We start from the raw sequence: 27,613 nt of genomic DNA, 5'->3' as shown, positions 1-27,613 counted from the left end.
CTTTTGTAAAGAATTCAAAATGGAAGCACCAATAGGTATTGGTGTCCATGGCTGTTAAAAATTCATACATTTGCTTCACCAATGTGTAAATTCAGTTGGAATCAGAGATGTCTGCATATCTTTTTAAAAATACTCCGGTTCTTTTGAGCATGCAAAAGCAAAAGGAGCAAGATACAAAAATGAGTTAGGAAGTCAGTTCCCATGATAATTCCAAACCTTCACCTGATCTCTGCACATGACATCTCATCATGTCAGAATACATTGTATCATCTTACTAGGAAATGTACCAAGTCAGCTGAGCTATAGAAGTTTATAGGCAAGACAAATGTAAGTGTATAGTATTTGTTCATATTCATTGCAGCAAATGCTTAAGAAACTTCTGTGTTAAATTGAGTTAGTCTATCACTGCTAAATCTCGGTTCTGCAAAATATAATAGTAAATGTGTTAAGTTATTAGGTATGTTACAAAGGTTTGAAGAAATAATGACCAAACATTTAATGATTATTTTTTTCATTTGAAATACAATTTAGTAATCAAGAAGCTACTGTGGAGGTAGGGAACTACTGAAGAAAAAAAACCTCAATTAGTCTTTGACTTCATAAGTCTTCTAAAAAGTATTCTTTTCCTTTGGGAAATGTATTGCATAATTTTATATTTTACAGTATAATATTTCAGGCAACATATTCACTGCCTTCATAAATTATTTTCATATCATACTTTGCCAGATTTAACAACCACTATTTCTGTTTCCTGAAATGTCAGTCCTGTCGTACAGTCATTTAAGAAACTGAAGCTTGGACTTCTATTTTCACAAGGATTCATGCATTGAAATAAAATTCTGACCTCTGATTCTTTGGTTTTTTTTAAAAACTTTAACACAAAGCTTGAATATTCTTAATTTGAGATAGAGACAGTGATAGGCACTTGTAGGGTGAAATGTTTTTTATAGTTGCATCTGATTGCTGTGCCTAATTAAATTGTGGCAATACAGCTGTTTACATGACTGATTTTTCATAATGGAAAACATTAGGCCATACTTATTTAGTGAAACAATTCCAAGTCAGTGGATCTTTTATATTTTGCACACATTTTTTATTTCTGTAAATATATCCCACTATCCTTATAATTTGATTCTCACTGAAGTAAAATCAAGGTTTACTAAATGTGTTCCAAAATGTATTCCATACTAGTTGCTGAAACAAACAGTAGCCCTGTAACTGTTCAGTTATTTTATTTCTGATTATTACTACAGTATTCTGGTAGGTACAGCTCTAAGATCAAGAAACTTGCCTCAGGCATAACAATTGCTTGGGTTCTGGCTGTCCTGGTCCATATAGATCATGATAAAAATACATCATCAGGGTCTTTCTATTTCTATATCAGGGTCTTTCTTGCGTTAAGGATGTTGCAGGAGACACAGCCTCCAGCTGAATCCACTAGCCTCCAGGATCAGAGGATTCTTTGAGCTTGGGCACTGGAATCCAGCCAGGAGCTCTTGATAGAACAGTATTTTGGCCAATATATTCACTGGTTTTGTAAATTATTTTCAGATGGTACTGCTCCATCTGCTACTATTTCTGTTTCTTTAAATGCCCCCCTGCAACAAAACAGCAAAGCAGATAAGAGTGCATTGTCTTCCTCTCTTGTCTTACAACCCATCCCTAACATCTCAACCTTTATTCATGCTATTACCAAAGGACATTCTAATGCCATATTGGGGCCGAGGTCAGAACTCCACAAGTAATCAGTCTGGTCTGGTTGTCCAGAATGTCCAGTCTCAGTCCAAAAATTGCAGATAAAAGTGACAAAATAATGACACGTGTGTCCTTTTACGTTGTTTTTTTATGATTAAGCATTCAGGAGTTAAGTATTACTTTTTTCCTTTCAAGTTGAAAATAATGCCAAAAAATTACTCGCAGTAATTCCTTTTGGCATTTTAAGCAAGGAAAGATGAAGCATATTAGAACTAAGTCTCATATAAGGGTGAAGTAGGCTTTGGATCATATAACTTAGTTTAATCTTAAGACACAGAATGGTGTAGACCAGCAGATTGAGGGTACTTGTAGGAGCAAACAAATGGATGGTGAAGAATAATCATTGTGTAAAGAAATGAAAACTGACAAACACGACTAAAGAAAATTACCAAGCTCAGAGTTTTTGAGTTTATAAATGACATGACGTTTGAAATGTTGATCTAGAAATGCCTGAGAAACTGAGAAAGCTCCTTGAAATTCATATAATTAAGCAGTGCTTTGTGTCATGGTCTGCAAGCCCACGGTGCCACCCTGTGCTTGTGGAAATTGAGAAAGTGCATTCATTTTTAGAGCTCTCCATATTCTCCACTTTGCTGCTGAAGTGGGCCTTCCACAAACCAAGAACACTATGCCAATTGGATTTGAGATTCTACACTGTGAAAGTTGCTCATCTCCCATTTCCATTCCTTTCACACTTCCCATAATATTGTGATTCTCATTCACGTGCTGTCAAAAAGCATCTCAGTGATATTGATTCTCAGTCCACAGAGTGAGGTCAGAGGTAACCTACAGTGTATTATCAACAAAGAAACTTCCCTGATAAAATCATCAATCTTCTTTATTAATGACTAATGAGGTTGAAAAATATATGGTCTCAAGTTTACCTTGCAGGATAATGTCTGGCAGGACTGTGGTAATATCTGTTCAGAGTTATGGGCAGAACCAGGAGAGTATCTGCCAGAATATGTGATGTTTTCTAGCATAGCCTATGGAACAGAATATCCAAGGTGCCATTTTTTTCTGTTTTCATTTTGCACCACTGCAGCCATTTGACTGTAAGCGCAGACGTTGCTGAAGCCTGTGGTGCCTCCTTCTGACACCTGCTGTTACCTGGGCCACAGCCTGCAGCAACTGAGAGGTTTCCTGAAGTCACACAGCCACCCTGCACTGGGAAACATTTTGTTGTCCAGTTACATGCTGTTTAGTATTGTCTCAAGTAAGGGAGAGTTTGGTTTTATGAAGGCTGCCACAAGTTCATAGTGGTAGATTCTCAGCACACAATGAACAGTGAGAAATAAGTTTCCCTGGTTTCTGAACTGTTATCTGAATTGACTGCAGCTCCATGTAAGGATGTAGAAGGCAAATCCCAAACCCTGTATCTGGTTCAGCAAATCTGAATTCAAGTCAATTGCAAACCTTGCAAAATTGGTGCAGCAATCCAATTATGTAGACCAGAAAAGTAGATCTCTTTATTGATTAGTAGATAGTAATCTTTTCCACTCATTTCAAAATGTGTGTTTTCTTGTCATATATATTCAGTGTTTTTAACAGAGATAGTACAGCAAAAAACCCAGTTTCTCCCACTGTTCAGTTTACTTAGTTTTAGCTTTGGTTCTGTTTAAGTTTTAAGCATATAACCACGAAAATGCAAAAAATTATTTTATTTACTTGCTTACTAATTTTCCCTTACATATGAAATAAAGAAGGGGAGATTAATAGGCTTAATCAATATAATCTGGTTTCACTGAATCAATATAATCTGGTTTCACAGTAAGTTTAATTAGTGCAATTTAAGAACTTATACTGGTCATTTAGATCTCTATTTCATTTTTGCTTCATGCTAAATGTCTCATTTCGTTTAAACTATTGCTATATGAGCTCAAATACAGTAACAGGATGAGGTTATAATTATTGGTAGTACTGTCTCATTTTGCTTTGTTATTAGACATCCTCATATCAACAGTTTTTAAGTATGTAACTGTTGAGCTTTTCTCTCTCACTTCTCAAATGAGTGATCACTGGCTGGTTTGGTTTGGATTTACCTTTTTCTTTTTTTTATCTTTTTCATTATTAAGTTATGCTGATCATCTTTCTCTTTCCCAAGAAATACAAAATCTACAGTAAATTCGGAATACCTTATATTGCAAACAGGTTAAATTTCTACTTTTATCTTTAAAAACCTGAAGTAAATCTGTAGTTTATCTAGCCTCCAGTGTTATGTGTCATGTTAAAACCTATCTAAAGAAGCCAGAACTAAGTTTTCTAAAGTTTTTCTGATCCTAAATTAACTTTTTTAAAAGTTTGATTAAAAAAAAATTCTAAATTTTAATTTCTCTCCCTGTTTACTAGATATGCAGCTGCTTAACTACTAAAACTCTCCCAAATGCCTCTAGTTGGACCTCTAGATGCTCTGTCTTCCCAGGGGCATGACCTGTTTTTCTGAGTTGTGAGCAGCTGCAGAATGTGTACTAGCAAAGTGCAGAGTGAAAAAGGGACTAGGTTTAACAATTTGACATATTTAAAGAATTAACAAGAGTTCAGGCCTACTAGAAAGAATTTCATGGAAAATGTTTCAGGGAAATTAGCTTCAAACTAAATTAAATATTAAATATAATAATAGGATATTCAGATTTCATGGATCAATTCATGTTTTCTAGGAAAGTAATGCTGCAGGATAAAAAAATTGTTTAGTTTTGATAGTAAAAACCATCTGTTTGCTTCTGCTCAAAAGATGACTTTTTAAAAAGTAATCATCAGTTCTTCCTAGTTTTCTATGCAAAATACAGCCTCAGTGAAATGAAAATGTTTAACAATCATGTCAGAAATTCAGTGAAATTTTCAATGAAAACATGCCTAATAATTTCAAATCTGTTATTTCATGTCAGTGTCTAAACACTTCATTTGTTTGTCTGCAGTTACTTCTAAATCCACTTGGACTGGAACATGTTTGCCAGTTAAATTCTTATAGCTAATATCATCCATATCATATTATTACAGAAACCAGTATAGGCATGATAGAAAGCAAGAATTAATGATTTTCAAAACTACTTTAGCAATTCCTAGAGAAAATAATTTTAAACTACTGAAATGAAAAGTTGCTATGTTCTTAGTAATGTTTTTAATGTTTAATTATAATGAATTTCTCATTAAAAGTCTTTCAGATGCAGAAACGTGAATTACTAACTGTAAGCAGGAATGACTTTGGAAAAACAGTATCTTAAGAATTGTTCTGTGTTTAAAATAAACCCACACCTGAAACATAAGCAGAAACACAGTGGCCATGTGTAGCAAGTCACTGTGTATATGAATATTTGTCAAAAGGCTACAAAGGTGCACTCAGAATTCTTCATGTAAAAAATAACAAAACCTCACAAAAACCAGACTCTGATAATATTTGGACATTTTTGACACCAAAGGAAGATGTGTTTAGTCTAAGAATTGCATAACTGAGAGGAGTGATATATGCACGTTTGGGTCCACGTCTCCAGAAGACCCATTTCTGCAGACTCTGAGCTATAGTACTCAAAAAATTGGATAAACATTTTTCCATGCAAGAGTCAGGTACTCTAAACTAGGTCATATATTTGCTTTGTAAAACATATAAAAGCCTCCATGTTTATGGATAAGAAGTCCACAGGTTGTTAAAGAGTATGAATTAGGTCAGTAGATTATCTGCTACACATACAAAGTCTTCTACTAATTGGTTATAGAATCCTCTCAGTTGGAAAAAAAACTTTAATTCCAATGATTAACCCAGCACTGCTGAATCCACCACTAAACTATGTCCCTCAGTATCAACTCACTTCCAGGGATGGTGTCTAAACCATTTCCATGGGCACCCAGTTCCAGTTTTTGACTACCCTTTTGGTGAAGAATATTTTCCCAGCATCCAATCTAAACCTCCCCAATGCAACTTGAGGTAATTCCCTCTCATTCTGTCACTCATTACTTGGAAGAAGATCTGACCCTCACCTCACCACAAACTCCTACCTTCCAGGCTAAACAATTCCAAATCCCTCAGCCACTCCTCATCAGACTTGTGCTCAAGACCTTTCTTCTGCTCCATTGCCCTTCTCTGGCCTTGCTGCAGCACCTCAATGTCTTCTTGTAATGAGAGGCCCAAACAGAACATGGGATTTGACACCTCATCAGTTCTAAGTACAGAAGGACGATCACTGCCCTGGTCCTGCTGACCACTCTATTGCTGATACAGGGCAGGGCCTTCTTGGCCACCTGGGCACACTGCTGGCTCAGGTTCAGCTGCTGTTCACCGCCTCTTCCACTGGGCATTTTCCCAGCCACTGTGCCCTCAGCCCACAGTGGTTGTGACACCTGTGTGAGACCTGGCACTTGGCCTTGGTGAACCTCATACCCCTGGCTTCAACCCACTGATCCAACCTTTACACATCCCTCTGTAGAATCTTCCTATTCTCTAGCAGAACTACAGTCTTTCCCAGCTTGTTTTCCTCTACAAACTGACTGAGGGTGCAGTTAATACCCTCATCCAAATCATTGATAAACATATTAATTAAGACTGGCCCCAGCACTGAGCAGGGGGCCACCACTAGTGACCACCTACCAACTGGATGTAATTCAGTTCATTACCATTCTCTGGGCCCAGTCATCCAAACAGTTTTTTTAAGCCAGGAAGGGTGTTCCCATCCAGGCCATGACCTTCCAGTTTCTCCAGGAGGAACACTGTGGGAAATGGTGTCAAAGGCTTTGCTAAAGTCCAGGTGGCTGATATCAACAACCTTCCTTCATTCACATCACTTTGTTATAGAAGAAAATCAATTAGTCAAGCAGGACTAAATGAGGTGTAGGTGTCCCTGTGGAAGGGGCACTTATTGCTGCTAGGAAAAAATGTTCTTAAATCACAGGGTACATCTGCTTAGTTCAGCATTAAATTGTGGTGAAGCAATTTTCCTAGAATATGCGAACAAATTCCTTATACAGTCAGTAGACAGAGGTATGCACAGAGGGAGATCCTGTCTGTTCAAGATAAGACATCTAAGTTCATTCCAGAGACATCTCTCTCTGCTTCTGTGGTTGGGAAAGGAAACAGTGTCCTTCATTTCGAAGAATTACTTCACCAGGCATTGAAATGCCTGGTGAATGCAAGTTAGACAATTTACTGCATCAACTGCAAATTCTACCCTGTGGTAACAGAGACTGAATTCGGGAGGCTCAGAGCCCATATAAGGGGAAATTATATTCAGCAAGAAGTAATTAATGATGTCTCAGAAAGCATCAATAACGTTTAAATACTATATATGCTACACACAGGTTGCAACCCTCTCATCACAGTTCTAGTTAAACTATTCATGAACTAAGATCACCATCTTTTTATTTCAAACACTTGATGGAAGTAATTAACTCAAAGAGGAAACTTTCAGTTAATGAAGTACAATGTAAATCTCTCATTTCGATTCCTTTTCTGCGTCTTCATTATAAGAAATGTTGCTGGGATATCTGCCTCAAACAGGAAAAACCAGGAGTGAAAACCTCTGACCAGCAGTGCACAACTCTTCTATGGAGACTGGCAGCATCAGAAGTTGTTTTGAAGGAGTCGCTGCTAATGCACCTACAAACTTCCCTACCATCCTGGGGTAAATTTAGGACCATGTGTGCTGGTTTTGAATTGATTGACATTTGGTGAGCCTCCCACAGAAGTGATTTTCCTAAGAAAAGCTGTGACAAAACCAATCAGTTTCTGCAAACAAACTGGGCGCTGCTTCTTTCCCCACCCCACCCCACCCCCCGTTCCCTCTCAGAACCAGTCTTAAAGGTGTAGAACTTAATATCCAGCATAAATAGAACAGACAATTGGGGGTACAAGCATCATAAAGTCCCCTAGGACACTGTGTCACAAAATGTTCTGTCCTTCTGTCCAAAAACTAATCCATGCGTGTGTCAGATTTAACTGGCCTAAAATAAGAGCAACTGAGGCACATTTGAACATTCTGACGCTGAAGCTTCTGCGTGCTGTTCCAGTGCAAATTTTTCCAATCCCTAACTCTCTCCATTGAGTGTTTATTGAACAATAAAACAAGACACAAAGCAAACTTGTTTTAGGCCTGCTTGTTCTTTTAATGTCTTCTCTTTTTTTCCACCAGATGTCCACAGTGAAATCTTCACTTCCTTCCTTACCCCTTCCTTGATTTGGTGTAAGCCTTAGCTATCAAGATTAAAATAGCAAAGGGTATTTTCATCCATTGCCTCCATCAATATGTGCACCCATTGTCAAACAAAAGATTTATGAGAAAAACAAATGCTTGTTAGATGAATTCACTCTTGTGCCTCCAAAGAGATCAGATCTATATATATTCAGTTGAGCAAGAATATTACTTTCTAAACTTTCCAGCTCCAGGAACTAAAGTAGAAAATTTAGGAGAGATGTCTAGTATGGCAGTGGTTTGACAAAGTGGATCTTGCATTTTCAAAGTCATATAGGGGTCAATTTTGAGAGCTGGCATTTGAACTTCTAGGGTATTTTTCAAAGACGAAGGAAAATGTTTACACAAAACTATCAACAAGCCCTCCTTGCAGAGACACTTGGCTTTCTTCTATAAATAATAGGGCAATATTGTTCAGGATTGAAATGTGTTTGTTCTTGAGATATTTTACAAAAATAAGACATTTTAAGAAAAGAGAATCTGTGGGAGAGAAAGACCAATACAGATCTTCAGAAAGTAGAAATTGCTGAATGTCTCCAAAGTGCAACATGCCTAGGTTGTGTTTGTCAAGTACAAGGTCTGGCTTGTTAGGGTTTTTTTAGGTGAATGAAGAGGACATGTTTTACTCTCCCTGCTGTGCATAAAAGACAATAATGTTTAATTATCAGGGTAATGCAGTTGTTTAAATTAGTGGTTGTTCTAAATAGCTGGCCTTAAGGGCTTTATTAGCAAGCCTGCTATGGTTCACAAAAAGACAGACTCAGATGCCATTTGACAATAAGACAAGCTGAAAGTGTAACATCATGTAAAAAAGGTTTGACACATGATTAATAAAATTAGTTCAAGTATCTTTTTCTGCTTTCTTAATAGCACACAGAAAGAATCTAGAAATAGCCATTCCTGTAGTGTGCTTATGCTGTGAGTTCCTGACTCATTCCACATAACCTCAGGTATTTAAGTTCAGTACCTATGTCAGCAGCCCAGCCTTGGGTTTCTTCATCATTGATGGGAGGAGACAGACATTTCCAGACAACTCAGGCCATCTGATAACAAAATAATTTTTGTCACTGCCTATGTTGCTTGCAATTATTGTAAAGGTGACAAGGGATGACTAGATGTGTTATACAGGCTAAAAAGAATAGCATATAATTTCTGGAAGGTAACTAGCAGTGGTTATTCTTTTAAGTCTTGATATTCTGTTTCTCTGAGGCTTAAGGTAAAATAATGAACCTGTTTACAGGAATCCCTTCTAGTGCATTCTAGTGTGATCTAAGGGTCTGCCTGGAGAAGTAAGCATAATGCAAATCTGCATTTCAGAGTTTTGGTCTGAGGGAAAAATCCTCAATTTTACATAAAGATTCTGAAGATTAGATGGATGGTTTTGCAAGAGACAACTGTTAGAGTTGTGACAGCCTGCAAGATTGAACTTGTGTTGAGATGCTTCATTATTTCCAAAGCTGAAACCTCTAGTGAATTTATTCAAAGTTAGTCAAATCCTGAAATAAAGAATAAAGCTTTTATATACACTAAAAAAATACTTTCTTTCACTACATGTGGCCCTATTAAAAAAAAAAATTAGTCAAATCACATTAAAGATAAGTAGCATAATAACACTTAAATGAGGAGAAATAATCATTTTCATAGTAAATTGAAGCTGGAAGTCTCTGCCATCAAATGTACAGAGGATGACACATACTTGCCTCTCTTCTCCTGTGGTGTTAAGGAATCTGGCCACCTTAATCTGTCTCATATGTGTTTGCCAGTGTATAACCTGGCATCTCTGCTGAAAGCATAAAGAAAGACCCTAAAGAGATTTTAAGGGTACAGAAATAGTATTTTTTTCTTATTAATATTGCAGCAGTACTCTAGGGATATTTAACTTCCCAAATAGCTGAGTGAGTTTGAAGTAATCAAGTAATATGAATTTTCAAGTGATTGAGGAAGGAAAAGTGTGGATCACTATAAAATTATTTATTACATCAGAAGATAGAATGTCAAAGTGTTCAGTTTACAGATATTCTTTTCACAGGAACAAAACACAAATACCTATACTAGGAAAAAAAAGTAGTAAAACCAACAACATAATTAAGCAATTAACTATTTAGCAGATTTATACTATTTTTCTTATACTAACTTTTCAACAGATACGATGATTCACTTCAAAACATTTAGGTGAAAAATTTTTATCCTATAGTTTTCAAAAAGAAAAAAGGGAAAAAAGTTCTCTTCCTTTCTGCTTTCCTTCCTTCACAAATACAACCAATGTAAATTGACCCATCATAACACTGCCAACATAAATATATCCAATAAAAATATAAATATTATTCTCTCAGCCTTGGGTCTTTTGCCTTCTATCCTTCCTCAATTTTCATGGAAAAGCTGGGGTTTGTAACAAGTTTATCAAGCTCAGTACTTCAGAGAAAGAAAAATATTTTCCCAAAGCAGTGGTGATAATGTATCTGCCATCAAGTCTTCTTTTCCAAAGAGGAGGTGAGTTTTTACCTTTGTGAGTTGTGAAGGTTAGAGAATTAAGGGGTTTGTGTGTCACATCCTTTGTCGGAGTTTATAAAATTCCCCAGAGAAAAACACTGATGTTGGATTATCTTTGAAGTTCTAGTATGAAGCACTATGAAGGAGATCATAGTTAAATCTTAGAGACTGCTGCAGCTGTTTCCCTGCACAATTTCAATATAATTTAGTTGACTTTATAATTTGGTTATGAAGTATGGAGGCTGTCATTCCTCTCAACCTCTCACTGAAGCATTTGGATGCTGAAGAAATCACCATTTTTTTGTGTTGATAGGGGCTGGATTTGGGGGAGCTATGGATTCTGTCAGGGTTGGTACTAAATGGCACAGTGGGAGCAGCAGTAAGCAATAAAGAGAAACTAGAGTCTCACCATCACGACTTCATCAAGTAGGTATTTGGGGTGTAAATTTAAAAGGATTGTTTGGTAAAGATGAGATTTTGCATTCTGACTACAGTGCATGATGGTATGAGACCTTGACAGATGAAGGGTGGATTTTATGGAGGAAAACATGACTGAGGATGACATTAGCACAGGAGGCATCATCATAATGGACTCTGTGGACTACAGCAGAAGTCTTCAAACCAGCTGATTCTGTTAAAGCCTGTATGTTATATATATATGATAAAAGTACATATGTGATCTAAATTTAAGTTGCATGTCACATAGGAGCTTCAGGGAGTTTTGTATGTTTACTTGGGCTTTTTCCTCTCTGTACTCACTTGTGTCTTATAATACAATAAGTTTCTTTATTCTTAATTGTGATGTATCACTGATTTTCAAATAAATTTTGGGTTGAAGAATCATGCTTTCATGCATGTGATCAGGAAACATAACAGAAGAGTAGAAAAAAAGCAAAAGAAAATATTTCTTCAGAGTACTAGTATCTTTCACAAGGATTAAAGAGCAGCTCTTTCTTAGAAATGTATCCTTTGTGACTTGCTGGAGCAGAGGCCAGGGCATGTATGTCATACATGCAGTGACAACAGCCTATGAAGTATATTTCTCTGACAGTGAACAAATGGCCTTTGATTTGTCAAGGAAGAATGTAGCCTCAAACCTTCAGGGACTGAAACAACCTTTGTTTACATCCTTCCACATATGCTTCTTCCATCTCTAGCTTTTAAAGAATGGTCATTTTCTTCCAAACTTTAAAAGAAAATATATTCCTTTACCTGGTAGTACAAACTGATGTATTATGCCCTATGTCCATAAGAGAATGCTATGGAATCTGGCCAAACAAACATCCCCTGAGATATCTAGTTACTAGAGGCATGCAATAGATTTTAGAAACACCAGTCTAACACAGAAATGTATAATGTAAATCAATGAAATATTGAGCGAGGCACTGGTCTTTGAAAGGTTGTCTGTACTGCTGAATGCAAACAGACCATAGCCTGACTGCAGGACTGAGTGACACTAAGGGATTTGTATGCAGACTTCAAAAAGTTGCAGATTTTCCTTGCACAGACCTGTCTGGAGAAATAAAAAATTGAACCAGGCAAGAGACAATAGGTAGTGGGGATGACTAGGGTCAAATGCTCAGACTCAGCCACTGATTTCTTCAGTTTAGATGAGGCCTGAACATTCTTAAAAGTGATGTTTATGTAATTGTCAATTAAAATGGGCTCCTGATTGATTCCTTTGTCACTCTGGTTCTTCACCATGAAAGAAAGCAGAAGTGTTCAGACATCTTTACAACAATAGTGAGAGTAACTCTAGGATTTTATTTAAGATACCAAACTCTAATATTTTGCCACAATTTGCAGAGCTTCATAAGAGAAAAGAACTATCCAAGGACTGTAATTCTTTATCCAGGCTGGCAGATGCTGGATACACAGATTTTCATTAATGGCTGTAGGAGCTACCTTGCCATTACATGAAAGCACAGTATTTCTTAGGTCTGTTCACAAGAGAAGGTAATTTTCTTCAGCCACAACCTATTCTTAGGTGTAAAAGAGCTTTTGAAAAGCAAGACTTTGGAGCAAGCATTTATAGACCCCTGAAATGCTTTCCAAGATTAAAATTTTTTGTTTAAACTGCAGAAGCTGCACATGGCTGTGCTTGACTGATAAAACTGATGCATCTTTTAGAGACTCACATGCATTTCTCCTGAAAATGATCTCAGAATAATGCTCACTGAGCATCCTTGCCAAAGATGTATCATTTCAGTTTAGTCTTTCTGCAGGAACTGGGTGATTAATCTGATTTCTCTTTCAACACTCTTATATAAAAATACAGCCAAGTTAAACAAGAGGAACTTAAAGATAAAAAGCATTAAAGTATTTGAATAGAAAGAAAAGCACATTAAGTGACTGTATACATTCTGTTCCTAAGTATTTATGAAACTGCAAAGCCAGATCTACACATTAGTAGAGAAATTTCAACAGAAAAGTATGCTGTTTATTGCATTATTTAGTTTGAATACCTGTGGGATTTTTCTTCCCTTATCCCTCTAATTTTGTATTCAGTCAGCCTTCAGATGTGTGTTATGCTTTCCAGGAACTGGATTCCCACTAATTTTGGGGAACTTCGGCCTCTTCAGTTCCACGCAAGCCTCACATCATAAACAGTCATTTCTAAAGAAAGTGAGAAACCTTGGACTTCAACTCTCTTATCTCTTGGCTAGAACTGTATAAGCATGGAGTCAAGAACAGTTATGCTTAATATCCATTTTTCACATAGGGATGCAGGATGGCACCTCATAAAGCTCAGCTAACAGAGTGAAATCTAACTTTGCCTGGTGCTAATGGCAGGAGGTTAGCATTGTTTTTACAGAAAATATTAAGTAGTGCAACAAAATATCACTGATATCTCTGTACAGAAACAAAAAAGCCTAAAAATGAAGAAAAGAAGGCATTAAAATTTTTGCATTCAGGTTTCTTTCAAACAACCCAATACCGTGCTCCAAGCTGAAAGGGCTGTCAGAAAAGGAAAGCAGAACTAAGAATGACTCACTGCTTTCTTTTGGCCTGTGCAGCAAGCTGAGTAAATGAGGAACAGGGTGGTCTTCAGTGATGCCAATAGAAATTCTCACATGAGCAGGCAATGCCCAGAGGAAGAATCTAACTGTTCTGGTTGCTTTCCTACCCATCCCTTACTCAAAGCTCTTGTTAGCTAATTTTTCTCCAATTAAATTCTCACTATGTTCTATGCTTTAGTTGCTTTCAACATATTTCCAGCTCCCTCATGAATTTTGAAATGATTGTTTTATTAATTTGTGACTTTTCCTTCTGGCAGTATGGCAGCTACAGAAGTAGACAAAGTGGTAGAATGTTCTGGGTGAGAGGGAACTCACTGGTTCTGTCACGTAGTGGAACTGTAACTAAGTTGGATCCTAACCCCTTCTGGGTGACCAGCTAATGCTTGGAGGCCTTACCAATACAGGACCCAAAACCAACTTGAATGCAAGAAAAGTAGAGTCATAGAATGATTTGGGCTGGAAAGGAGATTTAATTGCTAGTTGCACACTGGACCAGAAGTGTGTTTTTTTCTTTTTACATTCCCTGTTTTGTTATATGAAGTTTTTTAGAATACATATTGATTTTTGTCTTGTAAAATGAACTTGAACTTCTGAGATTATAAACAAAACATGTTTATTGTCTCAATTAATTCAGTGTTAGAATGAATGCTGAGAGAAGAGAATGATCAGCCACAATTTATATTCTCTTGTGAGGTAGTGTATTTTATAGAAACTATTGGTACAGACAGGAAACTTGGTGTCAGAGGTATATGAAGAGTGCCTTGGGAGTAATAAGATTGAAATGACAGAGACTTAACCAAATATTGACCCAGTCATATTTATCTTTTTGCTTGCTGGTGTTGCCACGTGTTGTCTGTGAAGTTACTCCCTAAACCATGAATTCTAGCTTGCATTATTGCACTATGTCCCAAATGCAGGACTTTACATAGAAATATCAGTTTTACTTTTCGTTTGCTATGCATGTAAATACACCAGCTAGGTATGCAAAAACAGGGATCCAGTACAACAGAAGTTCATATGTTATTTTCTCTTCAGATACTTATAGGGACCTTGTAATTATTTTGTTCCCTACAAAAATGTATTGAATTATGGTGGTTCTTACACTTGCAGAGAGTGGGAGCTTGAAGTATTATACCAACATCACAATTCTTAAGTTTTGGGCTATTTTACAGAGTCATCCCCAAACCAAATAACTGGTTAGTTTTTCTTTACCACTGGGAAGTCTAACAAAGCTATTCATGCACAGCTGGTTCCTAACAACTGCATTTTAGTTTCAGTTGCCATTGCCTTTTCTAAGCAATTAATTAGAATAACTACAATTGTAGATAAGTCTTGACTTATTTGATAGATATTTAATAGGTTTTCTTCTGTACTGATTCATTTTACTGAGAAGGATTAATGAATCAAAGTAAGAGCTTCTGCCTGTGTTGATGTAGCAAATGAGAAATTTAAAATGCTCAAAGCTGCAATATTATTAATCCTTCTGGCAACACATTTCAGTTTTTACTTTCTAAATTTCATTTTATTTTGTTTCCTTCCTCCTCATATTTGAAGTTACACAATAGAATAATTAAAATAAACCCCCCTGGGGTTGTATTCTGTTCTTGGTGAGAGGAATGTAAACCCTGGATTTTATGATGAGGGCATCTGTGCTGTGAATTTGCTCTGCTGTAGGGATCTGATGTGACTTGGATTGCCCTGATTGTGTACAAGGTGGTGTGGTCTGGTGCTCTGATCCCAAGTGTCCTGGTTTTGGCTGGGATAGGGTTAATTTTCTTCTTAGCAGCTGGCACGGTGTTGGGTTTTGGGTTTAGTATGAGCATAATGTTGATAACACACTGATGTTCTGGTTGCTGCTGAGCTGTGCTCACCCTAAGCCAAGGACACCTCAGTGTCCCAAGCTCTGCCAGTGGGCAGGTGCACGAGAGGCTGGGAGGGACCATGGCCAGGACAGGTGACCCAAACTGGGATATTCCATACCTTAGAATTTCATGCCCTGTTTACAAACTGGGGGAGGCTGGTTATGTGGGGCCAATCTCTTCTTGGGGATGGGCTGGGCAGGACTCAGCAGTGGGTGGTCAACCTCATTATGCATCATCTGTTTCTCTCGGGTTTTATTTCTCTCCCTCTTTTTCTATATCATTATTATTGTTGTTGTTGTTGTTTTACATTACTTTAATTCAATTGCTTAACTGTTCTTATTTCAACCCAAGTTTTTACCTTTTTCCAGTTTTCTTACCCACCCCGCTGAGGCGGGTGGGATGGGGAGTGAGCAGCTCTGTGGTATTTTGTTGCCAGCTGGGGGTTAAACCATGACAGCTAGGGAGCTCCCTGGTCCCCTTAAGGACACAGCAAATAGAGCTGAGTAAAAGTAGACCAGTGGTTTGCATCCAGCACTAATCATGATTATTGTGATAGTCTGCTCCAGCTGGCACAAGATTTAGGAGGGATAGACCTGAGAAGATTCATGGGACTCAGTGCAGGAATCAGGGTTTCTGGCCTGAGGCAGAAAATACTCAGTATAACTGTACCCAAAGGAATCCTGAGCACGGTCCCTAGTTTTTGGAAAGGAAAATGTAGAGCTGATCTAGTCAATAACATTAAAACATTTGAATTGCAATTAAATGTTGTTTGTCTTAATGAAGCAGTCCTCACAGAGTAAGTGCTGAAATTCTCAAACGCAGCCTTTGGGGGAAGATACAGAAAAGAACACACAGTGACTTCTCTAAAGGGAGAAACAATCTACCAAATTAGGAGTCTTCTTAGTGAAATTGAGACTTGAGTCTGTCATTAGTCCCAATTCTTTTCACAAACAATAGATAGAAAATACTGACATGTGAATTTGAAATTAAACTATTTCGTTTAATAGATTTTCATCAAATATCCATGGAAAATTTGTAAAATATGTTAAGTAAAGTATTCTAGAGAAAGAAAAAGCTATTGAGCTTGAGTCATGTCAAATGGGAACACTATCATTGGGAAGTGTGTGTGACGAAGTAGCAGACCTCAGAGCAAACCTTTCCTACCTGTGTGTCTCTGATGTCAGTACAGCACAACAGAGCATCTGGCCATGACTTCAAAAAAGTATTATTAAGAAAGTTTATGATAAACGTTTTCAACTCTTTCTTCCTCAAAAAAAGTCTTTAATCTGTTGAGAAAGCTATCAGAGATAGTTCTTTGTGCTACATCATAACTCACTTGTATATGTAAGAAAGGAAATAAGTTCTCTTTGACAGCTTTCATTTCTCGATGACAAATTACATCCTTTTTTATATAACATACTCAACCACCTATTGATGTCAAAATGAGAATTTAATTTGGACCTCAGATTTTGTGAGACTGCTTTTATAAATGTAAAAATTAGCACCTTGTTACTAGTGAAGGCTTATTATCTTTTTTTGTATTTCATAATACAGTGAAATAAATACTTGAAGGTAACATTGTGGTGTGTAATGAGCTGACAACTTATTCTGATGATATTTTATTTATAAAAGTATTATTTATTTAAAGAAATAATAGTTAATAGTATCAGTTGTGTTATTTCTTCACCATTTTATTGACTGATAGATGTATTCTAGCAAAACCAAAGGTCAATTAGAAGTGAAAATTAAATTCTGTGTTTTATATATATGCTTGGATAACACTAGAATCAGGCTCTGTTATTATTTATACCAGATTATTTTTGCTGGCACTGTGTGTAATTTCTGTTTTTTAATGGTCTCAGGGAAGAGCCAATTCCCAGCATGACAACTAAGAGAATTAATACCAAAACATTTTCAGATGGGCAGACTCTATGAAGGAGCTAAAGATGTGAAATCAGGAATAATCATATAGCAAAATCCCTTATGTAATTACAAACTGCTGGAAGCTATTGGAAGCCATCATAATGTGAAAATATAAACTTGCTGATTGCTAATTATGTGGAGACAATGTCAAAGTCAAATAACATAATACTGACAGTACAAAAGATACTCAAGAGTAGTAAAAGAATACCTCCAATCTCTCCAATTAAGGAAGAAAATTATACTAAAGTGAAAATATTTTGGCATAGGCAATGCAGAACTGTCAAATTAATGTCACAGAATATTTCTTTTTCTGCTAGTCACAAAATATTTTTGTAAAATATTTTTTTAATTTTTTTTAATCTCCAAGTTCATCAGAGGACTTAAATGTCTACTTAGCTTTAATATGTGATCATATTAGATGTAATGCTATCCAATTATACAGGAATTGCTCTATGCTGGAGCATGTCTTTCTTTCACCAACTTTTACTCTTCCTTTCTAATAGAAAGGTTTCTAATGGTTATAGTATAAATATGAATTGACCAGAGAATTTTGTAATTAAGACTTTTTCCTTATATTTTTCTGTAGAGAAGGGCTTTTCAGTGGATAAATTAAAAGTGTAATAAGAATTTAGAATCAGTAATAAAATGTATTAATCACAGATTAAATTACTTGATCTATTTAACTGTTTGTTACCTGTGAGTAATGTTTGTGAGACAGGCTATATGGTCAACATTTACTCTGGGAGTCCCAGTAAGATTTCCCTGCCACCAGTTCCTGTATGCTCTCAAATATTTACTTAGGAAGCATGAAAGCAACATCTTCCCCTCATTTCCTCTGGTCCTCCACAAGGACCAGAAGGGATAAAGTCACCTTTTCTGTGCAGCTGAGGAACAAGACCGTAGGGTTCACCACTGTGCACACTTTTCTTCCATCAGGATATAACTTGTCCCTGTTCAAAACCTTCCTTCATTTTATAGCTAATGTAATAAATATCACTATAACTACTGAACATATTTCACAGCATATGATGACAATCTTTTGACCTCAAAAATGAAAGTAGTCAAATCTGTGAGAATTATTTTGGACATTAATAATGTCATACAGTTCACTGGTAAGTTAAACTTTAGAAGAAATTTCAGCAGCAGATTTAGGACAATTTTCCAAATATCCAAGGAATACTTTGGATTGCTCCATAGTTAGTGTTATATGGCAAATGAAGCTCAGAAGCATAAAGGAAAGTCTTCAGTGAAGAGTGAAGAGAATATTTTTGTTTGCTTCAGGACGTTGCTAACCAACCTTTCCAACATGTGGTTACATTAAAAACACACCAGCATGAAACTGGATATTTGGACCTCTCGGAAATGCATTGTATCATCTGTAGATAAACACAGCATTGTGTTTTCTGTTGTAGGCCTTTGCCTGCAGCACTAGAACTGCTTCCCTATGCATAAAGCTTTTAAATGCAGACATAGTATTTGATATGCTTGCTCCATACCATGCCACGCCACGCCACGCCACGCCACGCCACACCAGACCATACCATACCATACCATACCATACCATACCATACCATACCATACCATACCATACCATACCATACCATACCATACCATACCATTAGTTGTTTCTTACGAATTTTATGTCAAGCAAGTACTTTAAAGCACATTACCAAGGCTGCTCCCTCTGACTCCAGCCATATCAAATGTATAGTCTATGTAAGTTTTCTTCTGTAATCAGAGGATCCAGCCAGTGCTAAAGCTCTCTTGTCACAGTCATATTTTGAAGAAAAGTGATTGCTAATTTCTTAGGAAATTATTACTTTAAAATTATCTCTTTGGTGTCTGGAATCTGAAAATCTTTTGCACTTACTGAAAAACTTTCTGTGCCTCAGAAGACCATCTTTGACACATTGTACCTCAGCCACACAGTCTCAATACCATAAAATCTAATATGGGTATTAGAAGACAAGAGGCATTTTTTTAACGCTGCTCAGAAATGCTTTTTCTATTTACACTGTCAGTTTTGCATATTAATCTGTTTAAAGATTAGAACTAAGCAAGGCAGTGCCCACTCCATCATGGAGCATCCTCCAGATGGTGCATTCAGCAAGGATCTCCTCATGGCGTGAGGTACCTCTGCATCAGTTCTGGTCTGCCCAGTCCCAGGGCAGCCCAGTGCTTGGACAATGGAAAAATTCCTGCCTTTTACTTAACTTTCTCTACATTGCAAACAGGAAAATTAATTCCCTTTTTGCCATGCTTGGCAAGGAGTAGGTCCTCTACATCTGTCACCAGCCTTTTCTGGCCACTGGCAGCTGCTCCTTCACCTACGTCCCCAACACTGTGGGGGTGGCCAGGGGTGTTTAGAAAGGAGCCGCAGGCAAGACTTAGGAACTGATTACTTTAGGTGAGAGGATATATGTAATGGGAAGATATTATGAAGAGGAGGAAGAGATTAGGAAGAGGAATGCCATAGACCTGGAACTCTCTGGGGCAAAAAGAGAAAAATATTTATTGAGGTATTATTCCATGAGTCACACTTTTTCACTAGTCAAGCAAAGCACTAATCTGTACTCAAGCTAATTAAGTTGAAAAATGTTTTAGAGAAAATAAACTTGGCAAAAACATAACTTTGAAACCATCTGCTCTGAATGCATACACTATTATTCCAGACATTTGTACCTTGAAAGAAACAACCTGAGACCTTGAGAATGCATCTTTCCTAATGGAGGAGTACACTGTTGCTCTTCTTTAAGATTATTTTCAAGATCCTTACAGTATGAGTAAATTTTCTTATCTTTCACAACAGTCAGAGGCAGCTTCACTGCTGGTGTCTGGTAGGCACATTTCTCTCTACTAAAGACTCTGACATTTCTTCAATGTACACCAGGTTTGAATTTGGCTGAGGTAATCAATTCTGACAAGATCCAGATATATATAGAAAGATGCATGCTGACTCTCATTTCATTCCAATATAAAGAGCATTTTTTACCGGTAGTAATCCCAGTGATTTTAGAAACAGTTTGAGAAGTGACCTGTTATTCATCCCCAAAGGAACTTGGCTCCTGCAGTTATGAGTATTATCAAAATAATCTAAGATCCCAAAATAGGTGCATTTGATTCAAGTTTGAATCTGAAATTATTTAGTAAAAAAAAAAAGATTTTGTAATAAGAGAAGAAAGTTTCTGCATATCTTCAGTAAGTATTCAGCCAATTATTTAATCCACTTGTATGTATGTAGTATGCTCATAGATGTGTGAGTGTATTTGGTTTGCATTACAAAATTTTGATAGCTGGGCTGCTTAAGTGAGATGCTGCCAGAAGATTCCCACTTTTCTCCCATGTCCAGTGCCAGATACTCCAAGATAGACATGCTTCTGGCCGAAGTTGAGCCCGTCACTGGTGATGGTAGTGCCTCTGGGATAGCAAATTTTAAGGAGAGGAAAGAAGTAAGTGCACAGGAACAATTTCAGACAGGGTACAAGAGAGTGAAAATACGTGAACAACACAACTCTGCACCCAGGTCAATAGAGGAGGAGTGGGAGGAGGTGTTCCAGATGCCAGAGCAGAGACTCCTTTAAAGCTGGTGAGGAAGACTGTGGTATGGCAGGCTGTTACCCTGCTGCCCATGAAGGTCCGTGGTAGAGCAGAGATTCACTTGCACCGCTGGGTAACTCCACACTGGAACATGTGGATGCATGAAGGAGACTGTGACCCACTGGGAACCCTGCACCAGACCAAGCTCCTGGCAAGACCTGTGGTGCTGTGGAGAGAGGAGTCCAAGCTGAAACAGGTTTGTTGGCAGGACTAATGACTCCCATGCTGGAGCAGTCTGCTCCTGAGGTACTGCACCCCATGGAAGGGACACAAACTGGAGCAGCTTATAAAGAACTGCAGCCTGTGGGAAGGAGTCATCTTGTAGAAAGCTGTGGAGAACTGTCTCCCATGGGAAGAACCCCGCAGTGAAGCAGGGGTAGAGTGTGAGAAGTCCTCCTCCTGAGCAGAAAGTAGTGGCAGAGACAATGTGAGGAACTGACCACAGTCCTCATTCCCATACCCCTGTGCCGTGTGGGGGTAGAGATGGAGAATTCGGGAGTGAAGTTGAGCCTGGGGAAAAGGAAGGGGTGAGAGAAAGCTGATTTTAAGATTTGATTTAATTTCTGATTATTCTGCTCTGGTTTGATGGGTAATAAGTTAATTGCCCCAAGTCTATTTTGCTCATGATGGCAACTAGTGAGTGATCTCTCTCTGTCCTTATCTTGACCACAAGCCTTTCCTTGTATCTTCTCTTTCCCCTCCCCAGCTGAGGAGTGGAGTGACAGAGCAGCTTTGTTGGGCATCAGGCATCCAGCCAGCATTAACCCCCAGAGTAGCAGAAGGAAAATGCTTATTTTCATTCCTTTTTTTCTTTTCTTTTTTTTTTCTTTTAATGCAACCCTGGCCGTCTTTGATATATATGTTGCTTCTATTCTATGTCTTTTATGTCAGCTCTTGTGTGCTGCTACTCTGTCACCTTTATAAAAGAAAACAATGGGTAAATAGGAACTAGTGATCAAAGAAAATTATGACATAAAACTTGAGTACATACTTCTCTGAAAAGATATCTGAAAAATATTAAATATTTACTTGGTTCTGGGGAGTTTTGGTGAAATTCAGTTTTAAGGATCATATTCTAAAAAATAAAACTCTGTCATGCTAACAGATAGACCATGAAGTATTGCACAGGGTAGATGTGTATCCTGACAAGGGTTAGTGGAACATTGGGGAATGCTAGTGCTTGGTTCACATGGTGTGAGCATTTTATTTTGCATCTGTAAGAGTTTTGTCAGTATTAAAGCATGTAAACCTAATTTTTAGAGAATTAGCAGGGAACATACTGAGAACAGTTTGTTCATGGCTGTGGAATTCAGTTTTGTTGTTTGCAGACCTCAGTTGTGCTCCTTAGTTTCATATCAACTTCAACCTCACGTTCTGTGAATTCTCCACGAATGTTGCTGATTAAATAATAGAAGTATTTGTGAACAGTTTCAAGTCAGGTTTTGAAGTCCATGTGTTTCACAGTCTGTTGACTCCTTATGTACTCAACCAATGCAGAAGTGAAGTTCTGTTGTGAAAAGTAAATGTTTGTTTCTCTGCACTATACTTTTGGCATTGAAGGAAAGGCAGGCTGACCCAACCCTCTCATGCTGGTATAGTCAGTATGAGTGGGCTTCCACAGGCTGTGGATTTATTTCAGTTTGTTTAATCTCTATTTACTACAGATACATAGAGTGAAAAAAACTTTACAGAGGTAGCAAAGAAACTAACTCTCTTCTTTTCTTCTCTCTGTAGTTTGTTGCTCAGCCCAACTGCCAGCAGCTGCTTGCATCCCGCTGGTACGACGAGTTCCCTGGATGGCGGAGGCGACACTGGGCAGTGAAGATGTTGACATGTGTTGTGATAGGACTCCTTTTCCCAGTCTTCTCTGTGTGCTACCTGATAGCTCCCAAAAGCCCGTTGGGGCTGTTCATCAGAAAGCCATTTATCAAATTTATCTGCCATACTGCATCGTACTTGACTTTTCTGTTCCTGCTGTTGCTTGCCTCTCAGCACATCGACAGGTCAGACCTCAGCATGCAGGGACCCCCACCAACCATCGTCGAGTGGATGATATTACCGTGGGTCCTGGGTAAATGTATTACTAAAGAAAATACAGTGAAAAGTATTTTGACCATTGTGGTTTTGCCAAGCGTTTCCAAGGCAGGATACAGCAGAATTCTATCATGAATTGTTGACCTACCAAAGCAGGCAAATTATCCATCTCCTCCAATGCTTAGCAAGAGTAGTTGACAATGTAAATAAGCAGTAGAGTTTGAAAATCCAAAGTGTCACCATCTGATAGATTACAGTGAGGAAAGACAAAAGGTATCAGGGATTCCTTCCTACGATTATGCAGTGCCCTGAAACACATATACTGGTTTTTCTTTTTAATGTCTATTTCCTCCAGGCCAGAAATTGTCCTGGTTCTTGTAGGTGTCCTTTTTTAAAATTTGCTAATCTATTTTTAAAAAGAATCCCTTTTCTACAAGGATTATTTTTCTTGTAGGGAAATGAAGTATAATGTAATTTCTGTAGTGTTATTACTAATCTTAGTTACCTACAGTATGCTTCTTTCTAAATTTTTAAATGACAGATGCACCTATTGCAACTAGGGATGATAAGCATTCTTAAGTGAGTATCTTCATTAAAATATGCACACAGAGTATTTTTCAGTTCAAAAACTTGTCACTCAATTCAAACCAAATATCCTATATCAGAAAGAATAAGAAATTTCCCTAGCATTTTTAAAATGTAAAAAACCACCTTACTTCTCTATCCTCATAGATTAAAATAAAAATTTTGGTCTGGGATTATTGAAAGCTTACTTCCTGTGGGCCATGTCATCCTAAAATGTGATTCTTCCTTCCTGTGATCCGAGTATCATCCTAGGTGCTCCCTAACTTTGCCTGCTAGATGGTAATTTCTCTCAGTGTGCTGTGGTCTCTCCCCTTTTTCTTATTTTAAGAATCAACACAAGTTGGACCAGGTCAAGGCAAATATATCTGTCTAAAATAAAATTATGAACAGGGGAACTTAGTAATCTTGAGTGTAAGAATTTAGATTTGATGTATTCATTAAAATCGTCATCACATAGGTACCTGCACAAAAAAATCTGAAATTTTGGTGGGATTTTGATACCATTATTTCTCCCAGAGCTTTTCATTAGGATAATGCGTATCTTCCATTTTTCCAAAACGAGGGTTTCTTTAGAGCAGTGTAACTTTTGGCCCCATTGGTCCCATATAATTTACTACACAGTGTTGAATTTGTAATGCACTAGTTGGCTGTGCCTGATATTCTGGAGAACAATAATTCAGTGGTTTTTCCACTGTATGTACCTTGATAGTGCACTGTGGGAAGCAGGAGGCAGGTGTACATCTGCTTTTCACTTAGAAAAATGAGTGTGCATGACTGAAACCCCTGTCTACACTTATTTGTCAGGCACCTGTCAGAAGGACCTGGCTTCTGAATTGCTTTTTGGGATTTCCCCCAAGGTAGCACAGCATTCCTCACCACCAGCCTTCATTGTGAAGTGTGTTTTCCATGGCTGGGTAAATATTTCTAATACATTAAAAAAGCCAAAATCTAAGATTATTTCAAAGAAATTATTCAGTCTGCGTCTAAACTGGTATTTCTTACAGACAAGTCAGACTGAGTTCTGTAAGCAAGTTTCACATTTAAATATTAAAAGAAAAATTTCCTCCAGGTAATTTTCCCAGTTTTGTACCATCAAGAAAGGAGAAACTAATATAAAAACTATTACCTTTATACATTACCTCAGAAATAAATGCTACAATGCTGAGGAAGAGCAGGAGGCTCTTCTGTGCTGTGCCATGGTCAGAGGAGATATTAGTGTCTTTTCTGTCTGGCCTTCCAAAATAGCGGGTGGTCAGTATCTAGTCAGCTTTCGCAGTGTCCTGAGGCTAAAGGATAATAAGAACAAATGCACAGCTCACACATGGACCTTGACATGCCACAGTGGATTTTGTCATTAACCTGTCTTTTAACAGAGCTGAAAGAAAGAGACACAACTTGAGAAGGGCGAGAGCTAGTTTCTGGTAAAGGCAATTCAAAAATTTTAGTGACTAGCTTCTCTCCAGAAAACACTCAGTGGGAAAAGGAAGAACCTCTATTGCCCTTAACCTCTGACATAGTTGTTTACTTTGGAAGATGTTTAAGTAACTCAGCATCCCAAAGCACTTGTTTGAAGATGCCGTTAACCCTGAGAATTATGGCATTTAAGAGACTATCATTTCTAAAAGAAACATTAATATTTTCAGTGTAGACTCATATGGCTGGATTATGTCTGTGCTGGCCAAACCCATAATCTGCAAGCAGTACAGGTCAAGGGAGCCACTTCCATAAACAAAAGTTCATGAGCATGGATGAAGATCAGTATTTTGATGCCACTAGTTAAATGGCTTGTAGTCAATCTAGACCGTGCTGTTCAGAAAAACCATGCCTTCCAAAATCTCTTGCACCCAAAATTATGCATTTTGCATACTGATCTCTAGTGTTTCCTAACTAGCAGTTTCCTGTTCCAGTTTCATATTTTCTGTGCTCAGCTTTCAGGTTTTGGTTGCTGTAGTGTCTTAGCCCAGCCAAATTATGAGGCCTCAGATTCACCCATCATAATTTAAGACAATTAATTTTTTTACCTGATTTCCTCATACCACTGAAGGAGACACACATCTTCACAGGACATTCCAGCTCACAACATGTGATGAACCTGTCTATTTTAGCTTTTCTGTTTGTATATTTAGGTCTTTTTCATGTTGTGTTTTTGCGTTTGGTGGCTTTTTGTTGAGGGGGTTGGTTTTGTTCATTTTATTTTGATGGATTTTGGTTTGGTTGGTTTTTTCAGTGCTTTTTGGTGGTGGTTGTTTTTCTAAAGGAATGAATCTCAGCCAAACCCTACTCTTTTCCTATTCACATACATACATACAAACTGTAGTCTAGTCATCTTTTAATAAACTTAATATTTTTCTTAAGTTTTTATCAATAAGCTAAGGCTTGTTTCCGGGCTGCAATGTAGTTTGTTGTCTTACCTCTTCAAACCATAAAATTATACAGTATCATTAAAAAGAGTAAATGAAGCACCCTTCAAGAGAGACTATATCTGAGGTACATAGAGACTCTTGTATTTTCTGGATGTAAACAAAAATTTTTGTCATTTGAGTCAAAACTAGTGTGGCTCTCAGGTTATAGTTCTTCTCTGAAACCTGCAACACGACCAAGTAAACACTTCCATGGAAAAGGGTATCCTGGAGCAGCAATTACATGTCAAAACTATTAATATTTTAAACAATAGAATTTTTTTGGTTTGTCCTAATTCAAATAGCTCTGGATGTAGTTTGCATTTTAATACAATCTCTCCTAAAATTCAGAGAGGAAGAAGAGCTCACTGTTGCAGGTTACTCATCAACATGAACTTCAGGACACAAATATTTCATGCAACTTAAGAAGTTTCAAGACTGTCCATAGTGACCTAAGCTCTCTAGTGAGCAAATAGTAATTAGCATTTGCCAACTACTATGTAATAGAAGGCTGAATGTGCATAATTAGCACCTATTAAAACTGTCACTAGAGTAGGAGGCTCAGAGGAAAAACTTGTATTGGGCTACATTTCCATGGAGACTATCGACTTTACATTTTAAAAGTCTCTTGAGGAAAATTCTGCATTAATTTTGTCTTTTACATGATTAGATGATTACACAAGGGGTGCTCCAGTATGTGGTGATTATCTGTGGAACAGTAAGTCAGTGTTACAAGGCTGTCATAACCTTAAGAAATAGTTGTGGAAAAATTTCTCAGTAAGAAGAGTCAGAGTCTCCTGCCCTTGCACTTAAACAAATAAGGAACAAGCTTTGGCTCATAAGGAAAATTAATTGTCATCTTATTATTAGCTGCTGCTTCACACTACAGAAACGTAGGCCTGTTTACTATACTTGAGAATCCATCACCACTGAAAAATGAACAGGAAAATCAAGAATATCATCTTGGGGAAAACACGAGGAAGAACAGCTTTTTCTATCATCATATTCCCCATCCACTTGCTGAGTGTCCTCTGAACATGATAGCAGTGATTCAGAGGGGAAATCAAATAAGACCCAACTTCATCCTCTCTGTGCCTTGACTGCAGCTCCTGTAAGGATCAGGTTGATCCCTGTATGTTCGTCATAGCTGTTCTTCAGCCCTAAACCATGGCCTCAAACCTAGCAGTGACTGTACTGTCTTCACCAGCAACTGCTACGAAATTCAGACGAGAAAGGCATCAACCAGAAAAATTGAGTGTTCAGTAGTTATGGCGAAAAAGCTCCCTGCCAGTTTTTCAGAGTGGCTGCAGCAAAGGACATTTTTTAGACAATTTCTTTTGATGAGCTTTTTCTCTTTTATGGTCATATTTAAATGTTCACTTTAATTGCATTGTTCAAAAGCCTGCCTGGAGCAGGAATACAGCCTTACTGGATCTCTTGAACAATGTGTTCCCCACCCTTTCTGTCAGAATGGTTTATACATTTGGAGTACATTAATCTATAGAGAATGTGGATGTTTGGGAATCATGCAAAATTGCAAACATTTGTGGTTAGCAAACTGCTGGTGGGATATATGGGAATGTATGGTCTTGTCAGTCCTTAGCGCAGTGTGCATCCAAACTGATGGCTCAGCAAGACACTTCAGAATAACTCATCATAGAGGGGGCAAGTACGCCGAGCATCATCTTCTAAATTAGGTCAAGAAAGTGCTGTGTAAAAAATTAAACATTTAGTATGAACTGACATGTTTCAGGGAGCAGATATAGAGGGTA

The 27,613-nt window shown here is 37.6% G+C and overlaps 1 protein-coding gene across 1 annotated transcript in view; it reads left to right on the top strand.

The window, feature by feature from the left end:
• The window catches only part of TRPC4 (transient receptor potential cation channel subfamily C member 4), a 131,249-nt gene that overhangs the window by 71,281 nt on the left and 32,355 nt on the right, over positions 1-27,613 (top strand). The window contains exon 4 of the mRNA XM_066313204.1: positions 22,558-22,894. Coding sequence (XP_066169301.1) covers positions 22,558-22,894 — 337 coding nt within the window. The remainder of the gene's footprint in view (positions 1-22,557; positions 22,895-27,613) is intronic.

Source organism: Sylvia atricapilla, chromosome 2 (genome assembly GCF_009819655.1).
Source record: "Sylvia atricapilla isolate bSylAtr1 chromosome 2, bSylAtr1.pri, whole genome shotgun sequence".
NCBI classification, from domain to species: Eukaryota; Metazoa; Chordata; class Aves; order Passeriformes; family Sylviidae; genus Sylvia; species Sylvia atricapilla.
This window is presented reverse-complemented; position numbering and strand designations above follow the sequence as displayed.